The 25,694-nt window shown below is 35.8% G+C and overlaps 5 protein-coding genes across 5 annotated transcripts; 4 read left to right on the forward strand and 1 right to left on the reverse strand.

Annotated features, from left to right (window-relative positions):
- Positions 1-4,013: 4,013 nt before the first annotated feature.
- Positions 4,014-7,648, forward strand: LOC106426830 (agamous-like MADS-box protein AGL21). Its single transcript, XM_013867559.3, has 8 exons — positions 4,014-4,490; positions 6,108-6,186; positions 6,481-6,542; positions 6,690-6,789; positions 6,900-6,941; positions 7,032-7,115; positions 7,208-7,348; positions 7,430-7,648. Exons 1-7 carry the CDS (start codon positions 4,309-4,311, stop codon positions 7,337-7,339), a joined length of 681 nt encoding a protein of 226 aa, XP_013723013.1. The 5' UTR covers positions 4,014-4,308; the 3' UTR covers positions 7,340-7,348; positions 7,430-7,648.
- Positions 7,649-7,771: 123 nt separating this feature from the next.
- Positions 7,772-10,850, forward strand: LOC106426856 (serine hydroxymethyltransferase 1, mitochondrial). Its single transcript, XM_013867585.3, has 15 exons — positions 7,772-8,027; positions 8,097-8,147; positions 8,278-8,364; positions 8,444-8,565; positions 8,669-8,745; positions 8,827-8,951; positions 9,058-9,150; positions 9,231-9,323; positions 9,392-9,589; positions 9,657-9,761; positions 9,835-9,900; positions 9,977-10,054; positions 10,164-10,275; positions 10,345-10,455; positions 10,558-10,850. The coding sequence occupies exons 1-15, from the start codon at positions 7,941-7,943 to the stop codon at positions 10,704-10,706; spliced, it is 1,554 nt and encodes a 517-aa protein (XP_013723039.1). The 5' UTR covers positions 7,772-7,940; the 3' UTR covers positions 10,707-10,850.
- Positions 10,851-12,252: 1,402 nt separating this feature from the next.
- Positions 12,253-14,307, forward strand: LOC106426839 (uncharacterized protein At4g37920). The gene is made up of 6 exons (XM_013867568.3): positions 12,253-12,507; positions 12,654-12,934; positions 13,014-13,179; positions 13,399-13,643; positions 13,717-13,904; positions 13,970-14,307. Exons 1-6 carry the CDS (start codon positions 12,330-12,332, stop codon positions 14,211-14,213), a joined length of 1,302 nt encoding a protein of 433 aa, XP_013723022.1. The 5' UTR covers positions 12,253-12,329; the 3' UTR covers positions 14,214-14,307.
- On the forward strand, positions 14,273-17,113 carry LOC106426838 (heat shock 70 kDa protein 9, mitochondrial). Its single transcript, XM_013867567.3, has 5 exons — positions 14,273-14,525; positions 14,696-14,757; positions 14,834-14,912; positions 14,986-16,173; positions 16,245-17,113. The coding sequence occupies exons 1-5, from the start codon at positions 14,346-14,348 to the stop codon at positions 16,887-16,889; spliced, it is 2,154 nt and encodes a 717-aa protein (XP_013723021.2). The 5' UTR covers positions 14,273-14,345; the 3' UTR covers positions 16,890-17,113.
- Positions 17,114-17,312: 199 nt separating this feature from the next.
- LOC106426840 (protein RMD5 homolog) lies at positions 17,313-20,974 on the reverse strand. Its single transcript, XM_013867569.3, has 2 exons — positions 18,845-20,974; positions 17,313-18,637 (listed from the first exon to the last, which is right to left on the reverse strand). The coding sequence occupies exon 2, from the start codon at positions 18,613-18,615 to the stop codon at positions 17,470-17,472; it is 1,146 nt and encodes a 381-aa protein (XP_013723023.1). The 5' UTR covers positions 18,616-18,637; positions 18,845-20,974; the 3' UTR covers positions 17,313-17,469.
- Positions 20,975-25,694: the final 4,720 nt, after the last annotated feature.

Raw genomic sequence — 25,694 nt, forward strand, 5'->3', positions numbered from 1 at the left:
TCTCTTCCTTATCCCAATGCGCACACAACTCCGTCCAAACCGTGTTGTTAATCGACTTTGGGACCTTTTAATAAAAAAAAAATAGTTTAATAAATTAAAAAAAGGTTTAATAAATTAAAAAATTGTTTAATGAATTAAAAACAACCTTGTTGATTTTTCACTTCTTCTTCCACTCGTGGATCTGCTTCACATAGTTGTCCATAACTTTATGGACGAAGTGGTGATAGATAAAGAGCGTCTCATCGGAATTCCAGTTGAATTCTTGCTGAAAAAAAAAAACACAATTAGTAGAAAATTTATATTAAAGATTAAAAACACAAATCTCCAAGCTTTATTACCACGCCAAAACCATCACTTTTTTGTCTAAAAACCATCACTTTTTGACTGATATATAAGTTATCATGTATAACATACACGCATGACTAGAATGACCTATTTCTTTTTGTCCTTTCAAAAAAAGAAAAAACATAATCGCAGATTTTAAAATTCCATCTAACTGAGCATTAATTATGCTAAAAACAATAAGATTTGATTTGATACACGCTCAAGTGCTGTGACAAATAGCTAAGCTGTGTAAACTGTAAAGTTACAATTAGAATCACCTGAGAAAACTATATATTAAATAAACAAAACAGGTATTTAATTATAGAATATACATATACATGTGCATGATTAATGAACACATATCTGATATTTGAACAACAGGTTGTCAGTATGGGTGTGGTAATAAACACTAAAAACTTTCGTAAGCAAATTATTTTTATCAATGTTTACGTCATATTTGAAACCTATTTTTTGGTGTTTTGCAATTAGCTTATTGATTGTAGCTTATATACATGTGTTCTATTTTCTGTCTAGTTATCTGCAAACATTTTATCTTTAATAATGGTTCTTATACAGTAAAGAAACAAAAACCCAAACTACAAATATCTAGAAAACCAAAGCTTGAATTTGTCGAAAGTTTCGTTCTGATCGAACTCCAAAGTTTCTTTTAAACAAAGAATGAATTTGTCGAAAGTTTCTTTCTGAACTTCAAATATCTAGAAAACCAAAGCTTGAAACTTAATCAAATTAAAGATAATAATGATTAATATTGGTAAAACCGAAATGATTCCCTGATGATTGACACCTGGCATGAAGTGAAACTAAATCTTTTTATCTTAAGATGACGATAATTGGGGATTTGGTCACTTGGAAGCATTTTAAGATTCGTTCTTAATAGAAAAAGAGCAAAATTCGCAGTTAAGTTTGAGATTCGAAATGTGATTGGTTCGAAGCAGTCGAGCCCACGTGGTCCTTATTGATCTTTATTACCATGTTCCTATTTGGGTCCCACTTAAATCTTCTAATTTCATGGGTATGAACTTGATGAATTTGATTAGGGCTTGGATTTGGTCTAGCTCGGTCTTAAAGAAGATTTTCTAAAATCAAACCAAGTTCATTGTGGTTTAGACTCGATTCGACAAAACCTCGTATACTATTTCGTTTTAACCAATATGCTGTCCATTCTCGGTTGATGTTTATATATTAAGTTTTTTTTTTTGGGTGTAATATATTTACACAAAGCGAACTATTCTTTCGCCTTTTACTAAAGTATATTAAGTTTTTTTCCAAAGGTAAACCGAACGAGATATTAAATAAGATGCATCCAATCGATTAGTTGGACATGACTTGCGAGTAACGATGCTAAATGTATGCCTACATCATACCGAATCAAATAAACAATTTGAAAACGGTCGTCGGAGTTTCTTACAATTCTTATATTCTTTGTATATTTTTTGAGTTCATAAACTCTTTTGTGAAATTTTTAATTATGTACCCACTGTTATAGTTCTACAGTTACAACTACGACCGTATATTAAATGTAAATATAACCAAACACTAAAATGTTGGGTTAGAGATCGATGAAAGTCACTTTTCATAATTAGTAAAGTAGTACTACTATTTTAGACGGGAAAACGCTTTATGTGATAGTAGAAATTAAGCATTAAGGCGTCGGAATTAACAAATGTTAGTTATGTGATATTTACTAAATATCTTACCATATTTGGAAACTAACGACAGAACAATTAATAAAGTGAATTGCCGCAACTCCAAGTTCCTGTCTGACACGTGTAATTAATAAATTCTTATACTATTTTCATTGATAATTTATTCAATTAGTATTTTTACAGAAAGGCGTATGGGCTATTTGTAGTGTACTAGTTGTTTTTCCCGCACTTGCGGGCATATTCATTTTACTGATAGTTATTAATATATGTATTATGATTTAAACATGATGATAACTTATTCTTAATCATTTTAGTTTTCTTCGATTTTTATTTCGGTCTATGTCTCCCTAACATAAAAAAGCTATAAAAGTATGAAACTATAAGAGCATAATTACATATCAAATATTCTACATAATAAAGTAAATTAAGAATGTGAATTTCTGGTCTCTCTTAATCTACTTTGTATTTTTGAATCAGAAACATGTATTAAATTACCAAAAAACACTAAAACACACAAAATCCAAGCAAGAAAAAAATAAATAAAAAGTAAATAAAATTAAGTTTGGTGATAATTTAGAAGAAAACTCTTTTTTTTTTAAACGAATTGAGAAAATGACAATATTTCATTGGTTTACTTGATCAATATATACATTGACTTATCTTAATATTTCATAAGTTTACTTTTAATAAAAGAAAAAAATAGATAATGATAGTTTTATTATTAAAGTTAAATTATGTTTAATTATATAATGATAAATCTAATTATTAATTAAAAATATATCTATTTTAGCCGTTTCATAACATTATTACATATGCAACTCTCTAAACTTAATATCAAAGCATATTTTTTAATAGATTAAACAATAATTAAACATACACGGGAAATAACTACAGAAGTAATTCAGAATACTGAATTCATAATTTCAAACTCCATGTAACAAAACCGACTTGCTCCTAGTCTTTCAAACTCAAAGAAAGAAAGAAAAATATAGAATTCCAACTAAAAAAACAAATATCAAAAGTACATAAATATATATGTCAAAAACTATAATCGAGACAATTTAGAATGAATGAGAAAAATGAAACTATAGACTTTTAAAACATGGTACATCATATGAAAATAAGAATTGGTCTTAACTTGTGTAAAATAATTATAATCGTAATTCCAGTTTGAAAATTTGAAATAGTTTTATATTATTTAAATTAATAAATTAATAATTTATGCTAAAACTAATAATAATCTCGTGAAAGTTAAAATAATTATAATCATATTCCAATTAGAAATTTCAAAATATTTATATTATTCAAATTAATGAATTAATTAGAAAGTTTGAAATATTTATATTATCTAAATTAAGAAACTGATTATTTAATCTAAAAACTAATAAGAATATGACAAATAAATAAAATTAGCTAAAATCATGGAGAATGTGACAAAACAGCAAAATCATTTCATAAATAATAGTATAAAATTGGTTCGATCTACCTTCTTACTTTTTTGGGTAAATATCTTTCGTACATATCCATTAAAAATATTACTTTTTCCTATGATCATAATAATAAGGTCTTTAATATCTTAAAAGATTGTTTTATCACTGATAAAAATAACTAAATTAAGAAAAGCAGAATATTAAGCAAGTGTTTTTTTGTCAGAGGGACGCAGTCCTGTGATGCGCCCATTCAGTATTTCCACATGACATCTGAAAAAGACTAAAAATAAACTATAAACATGTACGGACATGTTAAAAAAGGAAATATTATTGATAATGGAAATTTACCTAAATCACACTATACGTTTAATATTATTTCACTCCTTTTTATCCAAACAATTCCATTAAGTTTCCACTATCCGCCATAATAAACTATGAAAAGAATCAGTGATTAAAGTTATATATATACACACATATGAACTATATCTATATAAACTCTTTCTTAACCTAGGAACTTTACAAGAACTTTATTCTATTTCGTTAGTTGCTTTAGTTTTTTTTTTCTCTCCCTTTATTAAAATTACACACAAATACTATTTTGTACTAGAAACTTGGTACTTACCATATAATTTAATCTACCAAAAATGTCTCGAATTAAGAGGTGAGTATAGTGTATATATGTGTGTGCATATATATCCTTAGTTTATTCCTCGAATAGATTGTTGACTCTTGGCTCAACCTTACTCTCTTTCTATTTCTACCTTTCTCTTTCCTCTTATTCGTCCCTCTCCGTCTACATTTCTCTTTTGGTCTTGGTAAGATCTACAAAAAAACAAAACCCTAGAAAAGAGAAGAACCAGAGGAGAATCAATTAGAGAATAAAATTGATGGGAAGAGGAAAGATTGTGATCCAAAGGATCGATGATTCTACGAGTAGACAAGTCACTTTCTCCAAACGAAGAAAGGGTCTTATCAAGAAAGCCAAAGAGCTAGCTATTCTCTGCGACGCGGAGGTCGGTCTCATCATCTTCTCTAGTACCGGAAAGCTCTATGACTTTTCCAGCTCCAGGTTCCTCTTCTACAGTTATTCAATCTCAAATCTGTACATCTTCTTGATTGTGTGGATATATGTATGGAAGCGTGTATGTGTGCGTATATATACGGACTTATATAATTTTATGCTACGGGTTGGGTAATTTGAGATTTAATTGTGTGATTTACTCATTTGTAGTGGACCTTTGTTGCATCTTGCGGTCGGTAGAAAATGTTACATTTTACTATATGTACAATAAGATATATATATATATATATGTATGTATCGCCGACAAAATTTAATTTAGTTTTAACAAAGAAAAATTGAAAATGAGAAGGTTTGAAGAAGAATGATAGCTTTGAATATGAAAACTTAAGTTTAGTACGAAAAAAACTTGGCTTAATATGCGATTGCCTGTGTGTATACATGCGTGGACAATGACATGTAGCTAAGGCTCATTGTTTGCCTATTCCAAATATAGATATGTTTTGAAAATGAGAAAACAAGTAAATGCTCAAGCATCAGTTAATGGTGGAAAAAGCGTTATAAACTGAGATCACAAGATTGAATGATTGGTGGGGAGAGGGGCTTAATTTCTCAAAATCAATAAACTAGGAGACGCCTTATTCTTATCCGTTAACAGAATTATCTATTTGTAAACATAAACATCTTCTAGATATTTTGTATAGTACTATTTATTATGAAAGAACGATCAATTATGTTGTATATTAACACTATATGCAGGACCATGACCTTAATATATCATCTGAATTATTTGTCAGAAACTCTTGTCAACAGAATAAACGTAGAGAAAAAAAGTAATAATTTGACGGTCTATATTCATGGATATACTTACAATCGTAAGAGACTAATAGTATATATTAACAACTAATTTTTTAATTTAGTTATTTTGAGTTTTTGGATTATTTGAAAATTTGATAAAAATCAGATTTTTAATTTTTATGATTGCAGATTTAGCTGTTCAGCCAAGTAAAAGAGTTCAATAAATGTGAAATAAAATTTTGATAATTTCCTTGATTATCTAGCAAAGATCACCTATATACGAGATTTTTTTCAATATCGTTTTTTTCTCAAGTATCATAGATTTCATGAACCATTAAATATATGAAACTTAGCATAGTTGAGTTTACCGTTCTTGAAACCAACTGACTACATGATATGCCCTGACACATGTTATTATTTCTTGGATGTATAGTTTAAAAAGTCTGCCACAGTAATTCCTTTAAATTCATGACCGGGCCTTGGTTTCTTCAGAATTATATTTTTCAAATTATTGCTTATACACATCTAAGCAGTTTTATTGGAAAAAAAAAACAAATACTATTTAGTTTACATATGTAATTTATATAAAGGTTGTGCATGTGCGTATGTTTATGTTGTCTGTATAGCTAGCCTATTACAAAACCTGAGAACTCTTTTGTCTGTATAGCACATACTAAGGAATAACTTCTATATAGCACATACAAAATTAAGTCTATGAGTTTCCCTTTATGTATGAAAGGTTTTTCAATGGAGGAGTTGGAAGATTTCTCCGTCAACTTCAAATGGACAATTTCTGATATATTCTTTACTGTGATAATTTGATATGATTTACACCACGATCAATTTACTTACATCCAATCTTTTGAACAGCATGAAGTCAGTTATTGATAGATACAACAAGAGCAAGATTGAACAACAACAACTATTAAACCCCGCATCAGAAGTAAAGGTACATATCTAAACAAACATGAGAATATGTGATTAAATTGATAAAGTTTTTTAGAATCGTGTGTATTGAAATGAGAATTTAGTCAATTTACAAAGTTCGCAGATTAATGAGTTATGTCTGATTCTTTTGCTACGTTCACTTTGTAAGAGAATTTTCATTTTAAATGAAATTTAACGTCAAGAGTTGGATACGCTTATATAGTTTGTATGTAAAGACAATTCGTTTTCATTTTAAATGAAATTTAACGTCATATGTATGTGTTTGATAAGTTTTTTGCGTCGTCGTGTGTTGTAGTTTTGGCAGAGAGAAGCTGCAGTTCTAAGGCAAGAATTGCATGCTTTGCAAGAAACCCATCGGTATTCCCTTTGAACTATACCACCAGTGTGTAACATATATCATATTATAATAACTAGTCTTTAATCACAATATCCACGAAAATACATGAACAAAGAAAAGAAGAACTTTTACGTATACATTGTGATTACATGTTTGCTACGAAGCAGACAAATTATGGGGGAACAACTAAATGGTTTGAGCGTCAACGAGCTAAACAATCTTGAGAATCAACTTGAGATAAGTTTGCGTGGAGTTCGTATGAAAAAGGTATATGCTATATTAATACCTTGTTTTCTACTTTTTAGTGCATCGCTCAAAGATTGATAATATAGCACAATGTATTTCAATAGAATTTATTGCTTTCCCGGATTTTACAGGAACAAATGCTGACTCATGAAATCCAAGAACTAAGCCAAAAGGTCACCATATTTCTTTAAATATCAGTGTAAATTCTCCAAAAATAACATATGTTAATTCTTATTTTGTAATATTTTGGTTTGTGGCTGCAGAGGAACCTCATACATCTGGAAAACGTTGAACTATCAAGAAAAGTACAAAGGATTCATCAAGAAAATGTGGAGCTCTACAAGAAGGTTACAAGGATATAAACAAAGTCCATTTACTTGGAATAACTTATATATAGCTTCAAAGTGATGGCTTCAACCTTCGTTAATGGGTCTTGCAGGCTTATACAACAAACGGGTTTGCACACCGTGAACTAGTTGTCGCGGATGATGAATCACACACTCAGATTCGGCTGCAGCTAAGCCAACCGGATCATTCCGATTATGAGACCCCACCAAGAGGAAGCGAATAACAGCATGTGGTAGAATTTATAACTTGATGAACAACATTAACACTTCAGGCATATTTATATACTAATTAATGATATATAAAAAATTCACAGATTGAAGTTCGAAGTTCGAAGATACCATGATGTTGAAGAACAAACCAAAGTTTTGGTTTGAATAATTGGAAACAAAGAAGAAACCTCAAGAAACCAAGCATGTTCCTTCTCATCAATTATATATATTTTTGTCTCATTCTCATGTGCATTTGAATTATATAACTGAAGCATATATAATACAGAAGAAATACAAGTAAACCGGTGTTTGTTATTGTTATACTCATCCTGAGTATATATTAATATGTTGTCTTTTTTTATAACCATATAGAGTGGAAACGTTGGTGGAGAGACTGTGACATGAGATAATGACAAGAAACCACAAAAAGATAAAATAAGAAAATATAAAAAAGAAAAGAGGGAAAAAAATTCAAAAAACTTTTGCAACCACCAAAAGCTCAGCCAAAAGCAGAGGCCACGATGCTCTCTTCAGAGGATAAGCCCACTTGATTCTTTTTCATAATTCAAATCTGTTTCTAGGGTTCCAGAGAGAGAGGCAGAGAGGTTGGTGAGAATGGCGATGGCTATGGCTCTTCGGAGGCTTTCTTCTTCAGTTGACAAACCTATTCGTCCTCTTATCAGATCATCTTCATGCTACATGGTAACACCCCCATGAATCCGATCAGGACCGAATCTTGTGTTTCTGATTTGTGGTTGTTGTTTCTTACAGTCTTCTTTACCAAGTGAAGCTGTTGATGACAAGGAGAGGTCTCGTGTCACTGTAAGCTTTTGCTTCTTCCTTGTTCTCCTTAAACCCTTTTTGTCTTAATCTCCAGCAGCTGATTAGTTTCCTTGCTGCTCAAGCAATGATTTAGGTTAATGAAGTTATGCGTCTTTTTTGTTCGTTGCAGTGGCCAAAACAGCTTAACGCATCTTTGGAGGAAGTTGATCCTGAGATTGCTGACATCATTGAGCATGAGAAAGCTAGACAATGGAAGGTTATTAATTTAGTCTCTCTTAATATCTTGTTCCTTCTGTAACTTGGACTGATCTTTGTAATGATTAATGTTATCAAAGGGACTTGAACTCATTCCATCTGAGAATTTCACATCTGTCTCGGTGATGCAAGCTGTTGGCTCTGTGATGACTAACAAGTACAGTGAAGGGTACCCTGGTGCTAGATACTATGGAGGAAATGAGTATGTTCATACCTTTTTTTATTTTATTTTTTGCAATAAGAGTCACAAATTCAGTTTCAGCTCCTAGACATGGTTGATTGACCAATCTTGATTTATTTTGAAGGTACATAGACATGGCGGAAACCTTGTGCCAGAAGCGTGCTCTTGAAGCTTTCCGGTTAGACCCTGAGAAGTGGGGAGGTAATTAAACCAACTCATTTCATGTATTCTGACTTGTGTATGATCCTTTGATGGTTTACTCTGAGTCCTGTGGTTATACAGTGAATGTGCAACCTTTGTCTGGATCTCCTGCCAACTTCCATGTGTACACTGCATTGTTGAAGCCTCATGAGAGAATCATGGCACTTGATCTTCCTCATGGTGGTCATCTTTCTCATGGTTACCAGGTACCTTCATTAATTATTATCCTGTTAATGAATTTACACAACTGTTTTTGTGTACTGATTTATAAGAGTTTTTTTTTTTTTTTTTTTCTCTTTGTATCTCATGCAGACTGACACCAAGAAGATATCTGCTGTGTCTATCTTTTTTGAAACTATGCCCTACCGCTTGGACGAGAGCACTGGCTTCATCGACTACGACCAGGTTCATTATTATTCAATTAAGTAACCACACTACTTCATATTGTTTAATATTCATACAGCTTATTAATCTTTGATCTGCAGATGGAGAAGAGTGCTACTCTTTTCAGGCCAAAACTGATTGTTGCTGGTGCAAGTGCTTATGCTCGATTGTATGACTATGCCCGCATCCGAAAGGTATTATTCAATCCCATATTATATTGTGAATCAAGAGTTGAGTTCTGAGTCCAAACTCTCTTTGGCAGGTGTGTAACAAGCAAAAAGCTGTGATGCTAGCAGATATGGCACACATAAGCGGTTTGGTTGCAGCTGGTGTAATCCCTTCACCGTTCGAATATGCAGATGTTGTAACCACCACAACTCACAAGTCACTTCGTGGACCTCGTGGTGCCATGATTTTCTACAGAAAGGGTGTTAAGGAAATTAACAAACAAGGGAAAGAGGTAAGAAAATCAAAAAATGTTTTAAAGATATTATCTACACTCTCATTCATTGTTGTTTCTTTGAAAGGTTATGTATGATTTTGAAGACAAGATCAATCAAGCTGTCTTCCCTGGTCTTCAAGGTGGTCCACACAACCACACTATTACAGGACTAGCTGTTGCTTTAAAACAGGTACACTGAATGGAACTCAAACGTTGCTTATTGGATTTGTAGTTTCTTTAATGGTTTGTTATAAAAATTGCAGGCAACTACTTCAGAGTACAAAGCATACCAAGAGCAAGTCCTCAGTAACTCTGCAAAGTTTGCTCAGGTGAAGAAGAAGAACCCTATATGTATAATATGTACTGTTGATTATCTCTAAAATTTTAATTATTGTTTGGTGCAAGACTCTGATGGAGAAAGGTTATGAACTTGTTTCTGGTGGAACTGACAACCATCTGGTTCTAGTGAACCTGAAGCCCAAGGTCACTTGATCTTTACTTGTTATATAATCTTTTTTTTTTGTTATATAATCTTCTTACTTAACACTCCCTTTTTTATTTATTTATCTGATGTTTTTTTCCGGTTTTGCAGGGAATTGATGGATCTAGAGTTGAGAAAGTACTGGAAGCTGTTCACATTGCATCCAACAAAAACACTGTTCCTGGAGATGTTTCTGCCATGGTTCCTGGTGGAATCAGAATGGGTAAAGAATCATTACTAATTATGCTTTTGTTTTTGGAACCTTTACCTGAAATTTTCTATGCCATTTTAGGTACTCCTGCTCTCACTTCCAGAGGCTTTGTTGAGGAAGACTTTGCCAAAGTAGCTGAGTACTTTGACAAAGCTGTGAAGTTGGCTCTCAAAGTCAAATCTGAAGCTCAAGGTTGATTCATTTCTCTGATTCAAATGATTCTTCGATGGTTTTCAGTTCCATATAAACAAATGCTTAGAGAATTGGTTTGTTGTGTTGTAAAAAAAAAAACAGGAACCAAACTGAAAGATTTTGTGTCAGCAATGGAATCATCTTCAGCCATTCAATCAGAGATTGCCAAGCTGCGCCACGACGTGGAGGAGTTCGCTAAGCAGTTCCCAACTATTGGGTTTGAGAAAGAAACCATGAAGTACAAGAACTGAACATGTCTTTATCCCTACAAACAAGTCTTTTATTATGATGATGCTTTGAACTTCCATGTAATGTATAGATAATATGATACATGTACTCTATCTTTATGGTATGCGAAAAGATACTGTACTTTCTATGCAAATCTTTTTCTTAAATGATTCTCTGTTATATCAAAAGAAAGAACAAAAGATTAACAAATACAACAATACTAGCAGCATTGAAGGTGGTGGAGATGGTCAGACTGAAGATGATGATCCATAGTTAAAAAAACTCTAATACAAAATCAATACCATTAAAAGAGGATCATTCTCAAATTATATCCTTAATGAAAATTGCAGTTTTCTCAAAAATACCCTTATTTTTACAAAGAATTAATAAAATTCATTAATGGCATTTAACTCTTTTGGTTTTGGGCCTACAGATACACCTAAATGGATCTATAAATAATAGGCCTATATATATATTTAAAATATATATTAATTTTAAATTTAATATAAGTATAAATATATTATGAACAATAAATGAACTAAGAAACATGAAAATATTATTTTCTTAAATATACGTATCAATATTCAAAATAGATCATTTGAATATTATACATATTTTCAATACAAACCAAAATCGTATATCCTACACCATATATCATATACATATTTGAATATCATTTTTCAGTGTATAATGTCATTTTATACATAATATTAATATGGCAATTACGAGTGTTCAAGAATATTTTAAAAACTATCTTAAAATAAATTTTTAAATCTAAAATACAAACACAAACTTATAATAGGTTATTAATAACGAAAATAAACTAATATTGTCATATCAATAAGTTATTTTATATTATCATTTTTTATTTAGATAACATGATAAAATTTTATCAAATTCTAAGGAATCACTAATTTATGTAATATTAATAAATATATGAGTAATTTAATCAATTTTTTAAAAAAGTACTATAAGATATTTTGTTATCGGATCAATAGTATCAGATCGCGGGTTAATAGTGAGTTTTTAGGTTTTTACCGGGTTATATCGGATTTTTAATTAACAAATTTTTCATTAAATCCGAACAGGATTATATACAATGTATCAGGTCTATAGGTTCAAACATGAATCTAGGTCAGATATGAAAACAAATTTTAAAACTCAAACATTATTATAGAACAGATACCATATTTCGAACAAATACCATATTTTGAAGAGAAAAAAAACAAATGATAAAAACCTAAAAACTCAATTGTTATGGTTCGAAATGAAAAATAATGGTAATTTGTAAATCAGTTTTTGATTAATAAATGAAAAACAAACAAACAAAGCGCGGGTCAAAATCTAGTAATTATGTATAATAGATAACATATGATAGTTTGAACTCGGTTTGTGGTAAAATTCATTTCTTCCTACCTTCACACAACTGCAACAACCAATTTTAACTTTTTAATCTTTGCCTCTCCAGGTTATGTCATGTTACTATATTACCCTTTTATAAACTTTTCAAAATGATGCAAGTTGTGTTAGCTTTTACATTTTTGCCCCATTACTTTATTTATTCACAAAAACAACCCCTGTCTCTTTTTCTTATCCTCTGTCGGAACCAAGACGAACGAATCCTTGTCAGGTGGGGGGAGAGAAAAATGGCGAATTTACTGGAAACATCAATCTTCTTCTCGTCGGCGGATAAGTTACTGTCCTACCCTCCCAGTAATCCTCAAACCCTTCTTCTCCCTTTCTCTGCTTTCATCAACGGAGGAAGAAGGAGACGCAAAACCTCAAGCATCACCTTTGCTACCGACACTGTCAGCACCACTACCAGTAAGCTCATAAAGTTCTCATCTTTTCTGCTTAGTTACCAAAAAGTTCTCTCTTTTAGGTTCCAATTTAAAACATCTGTGGATTTAGACAAATGGGTTTTGTCATATTATAGAAGATTTTTGATGAAAACGAAAATGGTGTTTTAGGTACGCAAGTGAAAAATAATGTTGAGATTGGAGTTGTTGAGGATCCGATGGAAGCTGAGGTTGCTCAAGGCTACACGATGGCTCAGTTCTGCGACAAGATCATCGATCTTTTCTTGAACGAGAAACCCAAAGTCAAAGAGTGGAAGAAGTATTTGGTGTTAAGAGATGAGTGGAACAAGTACAGTCTCAACTTCTATAAGCGTTGCAGAACACGAGCTGATACCGAAACTGATCCTTTGTTGAAGCAGAGACTTGTTTCTCTGGAGAGTAAAGTCAAGAAGGTTGGTGGTATCAATCTCTATTTTGTAAAGCGTTTTATTGTAGTGACTTAGGAGAGCTAATGAGAGTGTTGGTTTGCAGATAGATGAGGAAATGGAGAAGCACAATGATCTTTTAAAGGAGATTCAAGAGAACCCAACTGACATAAACGCAATCGCCGCCAAGAGACGGAGAGACTTCACCGGAGAGTTTTTTCGCTATGTTGCTTTGTTATCAGAAACCCTTGATGGCTTAGAAGACCGTGATGGTATGTAAAACACTAACTATGGGTGTGAATGTTACAGACCGCATCCGCAATCCGCACTGTAGTTAATAGCAACAAAAATCTCTACGTATATCTATATAGCTATGTATTTATGTTTTTTTTTACTATTAGGACCGCACCGCGGTTGTTCCGCAATTGTCATGTTGCTATTAGGACGGTTTCTACAGTTTCATGACTGTTTTTTCCTTCTGTTTGATGCAGCTGTTGCGAGGCTTTCAGCTAGATGCTTATCTGCAGTGAGTGCTTACGACAATACACTGGAGAACGTTGAGACTTTAGATAACGCTCAAGCGAAGTTTGATGATATCTTAAACTCTTCTTCCGTGGATGCTGCTTGTGAAAAGATCAGAAGCCTCGCTAAGGCCAAGGAGCTAGATTCCTCGTTGATCTTGTTAATAAACTCTGCTTACGCTGCTGCTAAAGAGTCTCAAACCGTTACAAACGAGGTAAACAAAAAGATTTGATCTTTACAATCTTCTCATACCAAAGATGAAGAAGCTTTTACTCTTTTGTGAACAGGCAAAAGACATAATGTATCGATTATACAAAGCTACAAAGAGCAGTCTTAGAAGCATAACGCCGAAAGAGATCAAACTGTTAAAGTACTTACTCAACATAACAGACCCGGAAGAAAGATTCTCTGCTCTAGCAACAGCGTTCTCTCCTGGGGATGACCATGAAGCTAAGGACCCTAAAGCATTATACACGTAAGTAACAATCAACATTCCAAAACCTTTGCTGTATCATCTTTAACTAATGAACACACTAACAGGACGCCAAAGGAGCTGCACAAGTGGATAAAGATAATGCTCGACGCTTACCATCTCAACAAAGAAGAGACTGACATTAGAGAAGCTAAACAGATGAGCCAACCCATCGTCATTCAGCGGCTGTTCGTCCTCAAAGACACCATTGAAGAGGAGTATTTGGACAAGAAAACGTTTGTAGCTGATGGAAACACGAAGAAGGAAGAAGATAACACTACTTCTACTTCCGTTGATGAATTTTTGAACTGAAAGTGGGGGAGAGTGTAATTTTGTAGAATAAACAGCGATATTTGAAACTACGTCTGAATACAAGGACCTTTCTTTAATAAATTAATATTTCTGATGGGCCATGGCCCATACTAGTCGTGGAGAAAAGTCAACATGACTTGTAGCCCACGAATATTTTTGTCCTATATATCACTTAAACCCTACGCGCAGCCATACATTCACATCTCCGACCTTAAACCCTTCCTCCAAGCTAAAAAAATGGCCTCCGTCGCGATTCTACGCGCTTTCCGTCGCCGCGAAGTCCAAACGGCGTCAGTCTCCGCGTTTAGATCCGTATGTGTTTTTTTTCTCCCTCTCGATCTTTGTTTTTTGCTTGAGAGATCACTTTTTCGGATCTGTAATCGGAAATGGATTAGGGTTTGAATGAAATTATCAGATGGATTGAATCGGTTTCTCAGTGATTCGGATCTAGAAGCTTAACAGTGTTCGTATTGGATCTGCAGATTGCTTCAAATGGGAAGACGAATTTGATTGGGAAGTTAGGTCACTTGGCGAGGCCTTTCTGGTAAATTGAACCTCTCAATAGTTATCTCTCTTTGGAGTGTTTTCTTCTTATCATTTTGTTGTTTTTGTGAATCCAGCTCGAGGCCTATTGGGAATGATGTTATCGGTATTGATTTGGGAACCACCAATTCTTGTGTAGCAGTGATGGAAGGAAAGGTATTGACTTTGTGTTTTTAGTGTTTTTGAATAAAAAGGAAAGGTTTTGACTTTTGATAACGTTTGTGTGTAGACACCTAGGGTTATTGAGAACGCAGAAGGAACAAGAACCACACCATCAGTGTTTGCTATTAACCAAAAGGGTGAGCTTCTCGTCGGAACACCAGCTAAACGTCAGGGTGTTACCAACCCAACAGGCACGATTTCCGGGAGCAAGCGTTTGATCGGGAGAGGTTATGGTGATCCCCAGACGCAGAAGGAGATGAAGATGGTTCCTTACAAGATTGTCAAGGCGCCGAACGGTGACGCTTGGGTTGAAGCCAACGGGCAGAAGTTTTCTCCCAGCCAGATTGGAGCTAACATCCTCACCAAAATGAAGGAGACCGCTGAGTCTTACCTCGGGAAGACCATCACCAAGGCTGTTGTTACTGTCCCTGCTTACTTCAACGATGCGCAGAGGCAAGCGACAAAGGATGCTGGGAAAATCGCGGGTCTTGATGTCCAGAGAATCATCAACGAGCCGACGGCTGCTGCGTTGTCGTATGGGATGAACAACAAGGAGGGTGTGATTGCTGTCTTCGATCTTGGAGGTGGAACTTTTGATGTTTCTATCCTTGAAATCTCAAGCGGTGTTTTTGAGGTGAAAGCGACAAATGGAGATACCTTTTTGGGAGGAGAAGACTTCGACAACACTTTGTTGGAGTATTTGGTTTCTGAGTTCAGGAGATCAGACAACATTGATCTGACCAAGGACAAGCTCGCCCTCCAGAGGCTGAGAGAAGCTGCAGAGAAGGCCAAGATCGAGCTTTCTTCCACGTCTCAGACCGAGATCAACCTGCCTTTCATCACCGCTGATGCTTCTGGAGCGAAGCACTTGAACATAACCTTGACTAGGTCCAAGTTTGAAGGTTTGGTGGGCCAGTTGATTGAGAGGACAAGAAGCCCGTGCCAGAACTGTCTGAAGGATGCTGGAGTCTCGATTAAGGAAATCGACGAGGTTCTTCTTGTTGGTGGAATGACACGTGTTCCCAAAGTGCAAGATATAGTCTCTGAGATCTTTGGAAAGAGCCCTTGCAAAGGTGTTAACCCCGATGAAGCGGTTGCCATGGGAGCTGCTATTCAAGGTGGTATCCTCCGTGGTGATGTCAAAGAGTTGCTTCTTTTGGATGTGACTCCTCTCTCACTAGGTATCGAAACACTTGGAGGTATCTTCACTAGGTTGATCAACCGAAACACCACCATCCCCACCAAGAAGTCTCAGGTAAATGATCTTGGAGAAGATAATTGTTGGAGATTGTATCTTTTGATTGCTAATTGTGGTTTGCTTGTCAGGTTTTCTCCACAGCTGCAGACAACCAAATGCAAGTGGGAATCAAAGTTCTTCAGGGAGAGCGTGAGATGGCAGCTGACAACAAAAGTCTAGGAGAATTCGATCTCGTTGGGATCCCACCTGCGCCTAGAGGAATGCCACAGATCGAAGTTACGTTTGACATTGATGCAAACGGTATCGTGACTGTCTCAGCCAAAGACAAAGCAACGAATAAAGAGCAACAGATCACAATCAGATCTTCAGGCGGTCTCTCAGACGATGAGATCAACAGAATGGTGAAAGAAGCTGAGCTCAACTCGCACAAGGATCAAGAGAGGAAGCAACTTATCGACCTTAGGAACACAGCTGATACCACGATCTACAGTGTTGAGAAGAGCTTGAGTGAGTACAGAGAGAAGATTCCTGCCGAGATTGCCTCTGAGATCGAAACTGCAGTGTCTGACCTCAGGACAGCAATGGCTGGTGAAGAAATCGAGGACATAAAGGCTAAGCTTGAAGCTGCAAACAAGGCAGTGTCGAAGATTGGAGAACACATGTCCAAGGGATCCGGTTCGTCTGGAACCTCTGGTGGCGAAGGTGAAGGTTCAAGCGGGACTGAGCAGACACCTGAAGCTGAATTCGAAGAGGCGAGCGGTTCAAAGAAGTGAGGTAGCGAACCGGTTCATACGGTTTGTTTCCAAATAAGTTGACATGCATTATTATTTAATCCCTCACAGATTTGATTATTTTTGTGTATTTTAAAACGTCTTTGGAGAGATTATTCTTGAAATCTCTGATACTCAATGCATTATTTCGGATGTACTTCTTGGTTACTTTGTTTGGTTTCTGGTTTTTATCATCTTTAACCGGTTAAACCGGATTGGATAAGGCACCTATTGAATCAATTTTCAGATTATTCGAAAGTTTAATTATTGGAGCTGATCCGTACATTGAACTACTCTCTTCAGAAAAGCTCGTTCATACCAAATCAACTTGATCTTTTCTTTTTTGGATTTGGTAAATGAAAGATTGAAAGGTCTGAAGCCAAGAAGAAAAGTTACAAACTGAATATTGAAACAGTAGTAAGCTAATTTTGGAAATGTAAAGAATTTCTATATTTAGAAAGTTGGAACAAACACAAACACGTTCTTATGGATGGGATGTCCGAATTATCTAAAACTTCCCTGATGATTTTTGTACATGAAAACCTTCAACGAAACAGAACACAGCAATACATTCCAACACCAGTCAGAAGTATAACTGCTTGCACCTTGTCGAGTCTATATCGGTAGGACAATAAGGACACTTGAAAGAAGTCTTAGCGCCATTCTTCGACATTCTGGTGATAGTCTGCTTGCAAAGCACGTGGCCACAAGACATCATCATCGGAGGATTATCCTCGCTCGACTGTTCCTTGGAGACGGGGCAGACAAACACCGAATGAAACTGAAACTCCTCGGGCAGCTCCACGGCCACAGGAAGCTGCTCCACACTCTGCCAGTCGAGCTTCTTGTTCGCCATCACGTTAATGTATTTCAACAGCACAGGCAAAGCTTGCGTACCAGCCGTTACCGTTACACTCAACGGACTCTCAGATGATTCGCCGAGTAGGTTGCAGTACTGCCTTGTCATCTCTCTCACCGCGTTGTCCCACAGAACGGGAGAGAGAAACTCCGAGTACGGCGACTGTTCGAGGTTCTTGTCCCACAAGAGAGAGCAAACGAGCTTCTGGATTTCATAAAGACAGCTATCTGCGTACACGGCGAAATGCTTTCTCGCGTAGCTGAGAGCCTCTTGCGAGTTTTGCCCTTGAGATATCTTCAAAAACTGTAAGCTGTGAAGCTTCATCTCCAGATCAGACCTCGCTTGCTTCAGCCTTTCAGAGTTAGCCCCTGCCCAAGTAAGAGCCGGTTCAAGATCTCTCCTCTCCATAGCCTCCAGTATCTCATACATCTCCACGAAAGACTGCCTCGTAGTACACTCAGATTCGCCAGTCTCGGCAACGAAACAGTCACCGATCTCAAACATCCCCTGACGGTAGAAGAAGTTAGCGATGATCTGGTTCACGATATGAGTATCGAACTCCGCATTGGTTCTGTAAGCCTTCGATATCTCGGGGTTGAGCTGCTTCTCGAGGACTTTGGGGTACTTGGTGAGAGCCACGTTGAGTTCTTTCTCAGCGGATTCGAGCTGAGCGGCTGGAGACTTCTCCGTGAAGAGTTTCTTGGCGTCGACGAGGATAGATTTGTGATCAAGCTGAGTATCCTGCATCAAGCTCAACGCCTTGTCGAGTTCTTGAGAAAGCATCTGAACGATCTCGTGCGTTTTGGTGTACGAGAGCTTGTGCTTGTTCGCAACGCGATCGAACGCGTCCTTGATGCTCTTTAACTCCATTCGCAAGATAATCAATGTTAACCTGAGAATCAAAGATTCTTCATCGCGATACTACAAACGTTTCGGATCTAAAATGAATCTTCAAATCGAATCTAAGCATCGCTACGAAACTACAATCGAAGAACGATAACAAGAATCTAAAAGGAATCAAAAGATCTACGTCGATTTCTGTATAAGCGATTCACGGATTAGGAAGTCATCGAGAGGAAGATCAGAGAGATTACGATACCTGAGATCGATCGAGAGGTGGGGAGATGAAGATGGTGTGGATCAAAGTCGTAGAACCGTCGAACGAAGGAGGAAACCAGATTATTATTATTATTTTATCTTTGCGGCTTGCAAGAGACGATAACGTGCAATGTTATTGGTGACGAATGAATCTCAACCGTTGGATCAATCTAATGTTTTTGGTCTGAACTGGTCACTGGGCCATTATTTATTTTAATAAGCGGAAGAGGAGGCCCAAATGTTAGTTAGAGAGGCCCAAACACTTTGGGTTTTTTTTAACTTTTTTTCAGTCTATGTTTTTGTGATTTATTTTAACTGGGAGCAACCCTGAAAAAGTGAAAACGAAAACTCTCTCAACCTCCCTCTTAACCCATACCAATCTTTCAGAGGGATTGAGAGTTTTTCTTTGTTTTGTGTAACATATTCGATCTACGATCGATTTTTATGTTTCCGGTTGCGGAATTTTGATTCGCTAGGCGAGTTTCTCTTTTTGTTGTGTTTTTTCAAACAAATCTGATCTTGTTCTTCATGCTTACATCTTCTCAGATTTAGTTTGAAACTAATAAGGTATCTGATTTTAAATCGGATTCCATGAAGTTCTGATCTTGATGATCGGATCTGGTAGCAGCTCTCGGTGATTCCACTTCCATCCCGTCCGATTTCTTTTTTAATCGATGAATCTCCTTGTGCTATGGAGGTAACTTCGTGCTAGCTTCATCAATCAATCCTTAGTGGGGATGTTAAAAAGTCTCAGTGCTTAGTTCATCGGAGACGGCGGCATGTTTTCCATCACTAGAAGAAGAAGATTGAACAAGAGTGAAGAAGGTGACAGACGAGGAGCTGCTAGAGTTGTGGTCGGAGAATTAGAGGCGGAGGAGAAAGGGTTTGAATCGATTTGAATTCATGGCGGAGAAGCTCTGGTCGGAGAAGGAGCGTTGCGGAGGAGAGACAGGATCACTCCATGATCGACGCATGTCATATAACGTGGCAGTTGACTCTTCACAAACGGAGCATGTGAATCTTTTTTTTGTCCGTAAGTTTTTTTTCATTAAATAGAAAAGGGCCCGGCCCAAGATCCTTACAAAAAACAGCCCACTGTCCGATTAACTAAACCAAAAACAAACTAAAAGATTGGGTTTAAAGCCTAAAAGCCTATCACCGACACTGCCCAGATCCAGAAGCACTTGTCGGTTTATCCTCTTCTTGTCTCATCCCGGCGGTTCCGCCGAACCTTGAACGGCTCTACACCGTCGAACTTGTCACGGAGAGCGTCATCGGACTTACCGAGAGCTCATCCCAATCATCACACGCCGCCTACTGGGCATTTTAAACCCGAGACTCGAGACCTCTGCTTTCCTTCTCTTATCGTCGTCGCCGTCGATGGAGAGCTTCATCTTCTACCGAGATCTCATCCATTCTGACCCAAACAACCATCCTGGCGACAAGAGCCACAATGCAGCTTCCACCAAAGCCAAACTAGTAACCAAATCCCAAAAGACTACGGGTTCCAAAACCGACAGCGTAGAGCTATGTGATCCTCTACCCTCCGGAGCCAAAACCGGCGAAGACGGAGCAGAGAAAACCTCTCCTTCCCGGGAACTAGAACCGGCGGCGGCGAAGCTGAGGGAGCCTCCACCTCCCGGAGAAAAGCAGGCGTCGGCGGATCTGTGATAGCCTCCATCTCCCGGAATCACCACTTGAACATGCAAGCCTATCTTCTCACGCCATGAGCCTCCACGCGAGCGTGTCTTCCCTCCAAGCGAGGAATCACCGTTGGAGAACGTCTCCAATCCAGAATTCAGACAAGGCATTCGGTGAGAGGCGACGAAGAAGAAGCAAAAATAAACCTTTTTGAAAGTAGGAGAAAGGTTCCGGCGACGGCACGAACGCTCACGCGCCGTCCGTACGCCGGATCCGATCTCAGATCTCCTCTCTCCTCTCTCTGTTTTCTACTCTTGTCACTGACCAACGGAGCATGTGAATCTTTAAGTAGGTTGTTTTAAGAAAGTAATTTTAATTTTTGTTTCCTTGTAAACTCTTATTGGGCTTTAAAAAGTAAACATTTTGGCCCAACTTGTAATGGTCTTTGGACCCTTTCATTTCAATGAAATGATGCTGTCGACAAAAAAAAAAAAAACTCATGAAAAATAATGCGTTTAATTATGACATCGGTAGAAAACTCTTTTTGTGTGCAGTGTGAAAATTGAGATATCCAAGAAAAGAAAAAAAAAGAGGGAAGAGTGAATAAGCCTCCCCCGCAAGGAGACAAACTTGGAATCTGTAATGGAATATTTACAAGTTTACAATTTAATATGAGAAATAACCAATGGAAGAATCAAAAAGTTAAATTCAGAGTATATACATAATAATACTACTAACCTACTCCATTCCACATGTTTAAGCGTTGGATTCCATTAACAAGTTTCAAGAAGATATTCATGATCAAGATGGAAAATAACTAGGAGTATTGAACTCTTTACTTTTAGGTTTCTATTATTGGTTCAAAAAGTACCAATGCCCAATAGTGAGTGCTGTTTAAAATGCTTTGTCCTCTTTAGCAAAAAAATGCTTTGTGCTTAGAAATTGTGTGGTTTAAAATAAAACAGAGTTCACATGATAACATTTAAACGTTTTATTTGTTGTTAGATTATAATCTATAGTCTTTACCATTATGTAAACGAGTTTAAACTCATTTAACCTACCTAGTTACTTGAATATAAGAAACTATAATTGAAATAAGAAATTTTTAATTTTATTATACAAGAAACATGAATCATTTATATACATACCTTCACTATGGATCTTTATAAGAAACTGTCATTTAGCTATGTTAATCATTCATAATAGAAAATGTAAAAAGAAATTTGGTTGTTTTGGTTAGCAGTTTTAATGTTTTTGTTAAGTTTTAATGTAGTTTAATATGTTTCTTAATTAATACAAGGATATTAACTATAGTTACCAAAAAAAACTATAGTTACCAAACTCAATACTTTTTCAAAAGTTGACAAAATATGTAGCATATAGCTTTCCTAATATATTCAGCATTGAATTAATATTCAAATTAATAATAACTTTTTCTTTTCTTTTTTAAATTTAGATCATTGATGTGAGCATCTATCGGTCACGGCCAAGACCGACAACCAAAAAAAAAATTCATGGGACTCTCTCTCTCGCGTTAGTTGTGAATTGTGATCTCTCTCCATCGCGATAACGTATGTGCCAACCAGAGACTTCTTCTCTTTCCTTTAACAACAATAAACTCTTATGCATGGAAAGCTCAAGTCCAACGAAAGACTTTAATCTCCCTAAACTCTTCAAACTTAGCCCCATATAGTCATTGCGGTAATTAAAAGTCTATAAACATTTGTATCTTACTAGATATTTATGCATATTCTTATAGGTAAAGATAAGTTGTCATACAAACATCTCTGTCATCAAAATGCGAACCCCGTGTTACATTGTGATATTACGTAGCGCCTACTTTATGACAATTACATACACCTTTTTTCATTTCACAATTAATACGAATTTAGCCATCACAAGACTTTTATTTGTTTGTTTTAAAATCCGAAGGGTAGATTCTTGGCCCCAGCTATAAACTATTTAATCATCGATTTTCTCTCCTCTTCTAGACTGAAAGTTCTCTCTCAAACAATCTTCCTTTCTTATTTTTATAAAAAAAAATTCAGAGAGATTAGATATTGTCTTGAGAGTGAGAGAGACCGTCGGATTTTTTGGTTTCCGGTTTCGGTTTTATCCGACCGGCTCTGCCTCCGGCGTTCTCGCCTTCTTCTCCGGCGATGGACGGCCGGTTTTGTTTCCGGGAGGTGATGGCTCCTTCAAGCATCGCCGGCTAAAGTCTGGGTTTTTCTCTTCTTTTGGGCTTTATGTTTTTTTTGGCTCTGAGCTTTAGTCCCTTTATAATATTAACCGATGGAAAAAAAAAGATTCTTGGCCCCAGCTTTTTGAAATGGTTACAGTCCGTTTATTATCTTGTACTCATTACCCTGCGCCCATGCTTGCATGCAAATTGCTACGTCTCTGGTAACATTATTCTCCTTCACTTTTTGGGCTCGGAAAGCTCTACTCTATCATTACTGATAATTGATACAATCAAGTGATTTGACATAAACAATCAAATACCAAAACTACACGTGATGAAGGTACTTGTAATTGTAAATTAACAATCATAGCGTAACCTTGTACTTGTATGTTCCTGACATATCGAATTACAGTGCGAATCTAATTATAAAATTAGTGTTCGTATGCATCTATGTGTTTTCAGCCTTGCGTGTCTTCCTATGAATCCACTTGCTTTGAGATGCGTGCCCATCTCCTAAAACATAATTGTTTTTAATATTCCGCTTTTTTTTCCCTAGAATTTATTTAATGTACAGAGCCCAAAAGACAAAACTCAAAAACACGTTACAAAGAGGACAGAGAACCCAACACAAAGGGCAAACTAAAAGACTATAGTGGGCCGCAGCCCAAACCCCAAACCCGTAAGCGCCATATCGCACCATGCGTGTTTCGTGGTCGGAACACGTGTTAAGATCCTCACCAGCGAAGAATACGTGTCACAAAGCCGCCACCTGTTATCGAAACCTCCACTCGAGGGCACGTGTCATAAGATCAGATTGCCGCCGCTCTTCACCGACATGCAAGACTCTGCCGACACACTAAACGACATCCACCGGAAGCATACCGGAAAACAAGATGCCGAGATCGGACACCACGCATCGGATGGTGAAGAAGATCTTCCACCATAGTCGGAGAAAGGCGCGACCCAACACCGTCCTCAAGCCACCAAACCCACCGCCGATCCACGCTTTGAAGAAATAAATCAATCATCTACGATCAATCCAAGAACAACCAACATGGAGTCTCAAATCAAGAGTCGATTGAGCGAAGAAGAACAAAAGCGAAGATCGCAGACCGAGAAGCCGGAGAAACAACGGTGCTTTTAGAGCCACCGATTCCCGGAATCGTAAGCCGACGAAACCGATGCTATCGTAGCCACCGGTTCTCGGAAACTAAGCTGGCGACGTCGGTGTATAGGAATCACCGCCTCCCAGAATCGAACCTGATAGACTGGAACCGGAACCATAAGAAACTCCGGCCAAAGTTTCTTCTCCTCCTTCCTCTGTGTCAGATCGTAGAGAGGGAACAAAGCTGAAGGAGAGAGCTTCTACTTTCATTTTTTGTTTTTGATATTCCGCTTAAACGATCAAGCGAATTTCAATACTATTTTACTTTATCAGTATACAGTATAACCTTTTTAAATTAATAATCTATAAATTAATATACACTAAAAATCTAAAATAATATAATTTTATAGTCTCAAATTGAGTTTTTGGTACAATTAGTATATCGATAAATTAATATCTCTATAAATTAATAAAAAAATTATAGTTTTGATGTAATCCCAACATTATTAATTTGTAGAGGTTTCACTGTATATGATGAATATGACAAGTCGAAATATAAATACTATTTTTTGAACATTAAAAAAAAAAACTGAAAACTATTTGGGAACAATATTAGTTTCTCTTTCATTTTGTTGAAGTCTATTAAGACATAAAGTCTTCTTAAAATCATGAAAATGGTTTGATAAAAAAAAAATCATGAAAATGATTTCACATGCAATTGTATAGTCGTTTTACTGTAAATAGCAACATTAAAATTCAATATAAAGTTTTTTTGCTAAACTAAAATAAAGAGTTACTTTCTTTTATTTTTTTGGTATCGAGCCCAACTTCAAGTTGCCTATGATTTGTCTTCCTTTAAAGTCAGTTAAGGTTACATACATTTACCACAAAATGATCAGATTGGCAAAATATCACGGTAATGAGCATAAAACGGATTGGTTTATTTGATAATGATAGCACGCTCAGGGGCGGATCTACAGTATTAGGTATGGGGGCACGTGCCCCCGACTACTTTATAAATTTACTTAGTTATCTATTTGTATATTGAACTTTGGTAGAACAATTGGAAAAGATGCTCCTGTTAAATCTGGCCCTTGCAGAGTTCGAAGCTCCATCTTTGTATATTTTTCTTTTGGCTGTATAATTAATGTGTGGTCTGACACGTTACTGTGCACCTTTCTTTAGTTATTATAACATCATTTTTCTACATTTTGTTTTATTGCTAATACTACTCTTTTTGTATTGTTAGCATATCTTTTCTTTATTTGTTTTTCATAGTTTCTATTACATTTTCATGTTTAGATTTCAATTTGTTTTGAAACACATTTCAAGGTTTTAATAGTAGACATTCACAATTGTTAGTAAATGAACAAGTCTAGTCAATATATAAATAATAAATAATTCATCATTTCAATTTAATTCTTAGAGTTTAGTTCTCTAAGGTATAATGACATTGACATGATGTTATATATATATACAATAAAATTTGAAGACCTTCTTTTCTGTATATTTTTAAATTAATTGTAACGTGTTGTAACTAATAACATATTTTAAAAATATATAACTTTAAAAATTAAAACGAGTTGAATATAAATAGTGCTATTGTTGTTTTCACAGTTTAAAATATTTAATATTTAATATTTTTTTATTAATCTAATACTAATATTAATTATGTTCCCCCGTCAAATAATTAGTCTGCGTCCGCCACTGAGCACACTTGCGATATCAGGAAACAACTTGATAAAAATGACGCAAAATTATTGTATAATCAATCAAACTTTCAAGTAAAATCATTGCAACTCACAGTTTTTTTTTCTATTCCTTTTCTAAAACAAGTTGAATAAAACCAAGTTGCTTGCTTATTACACGTTAACTTGGTTTCTTAAGGATTTATTTCCCATCAAAACTATTATAGATAAATAT

Source organism: Brassica napus, chromosome C1 (assembly GCF_020379485.1).
Source record: "Brassica napus cultivar Da-Ae chromosome C1, Da-Ae, whole genome shotgun sequence".
Classification (NCBI taxonomy): domain Eukaryota; kingdom Viridiplantae; phylum Streptophyta; class Magnoliopsida; order Brassicales; family Brassicaceae; genus Brassica; species Brassica napus.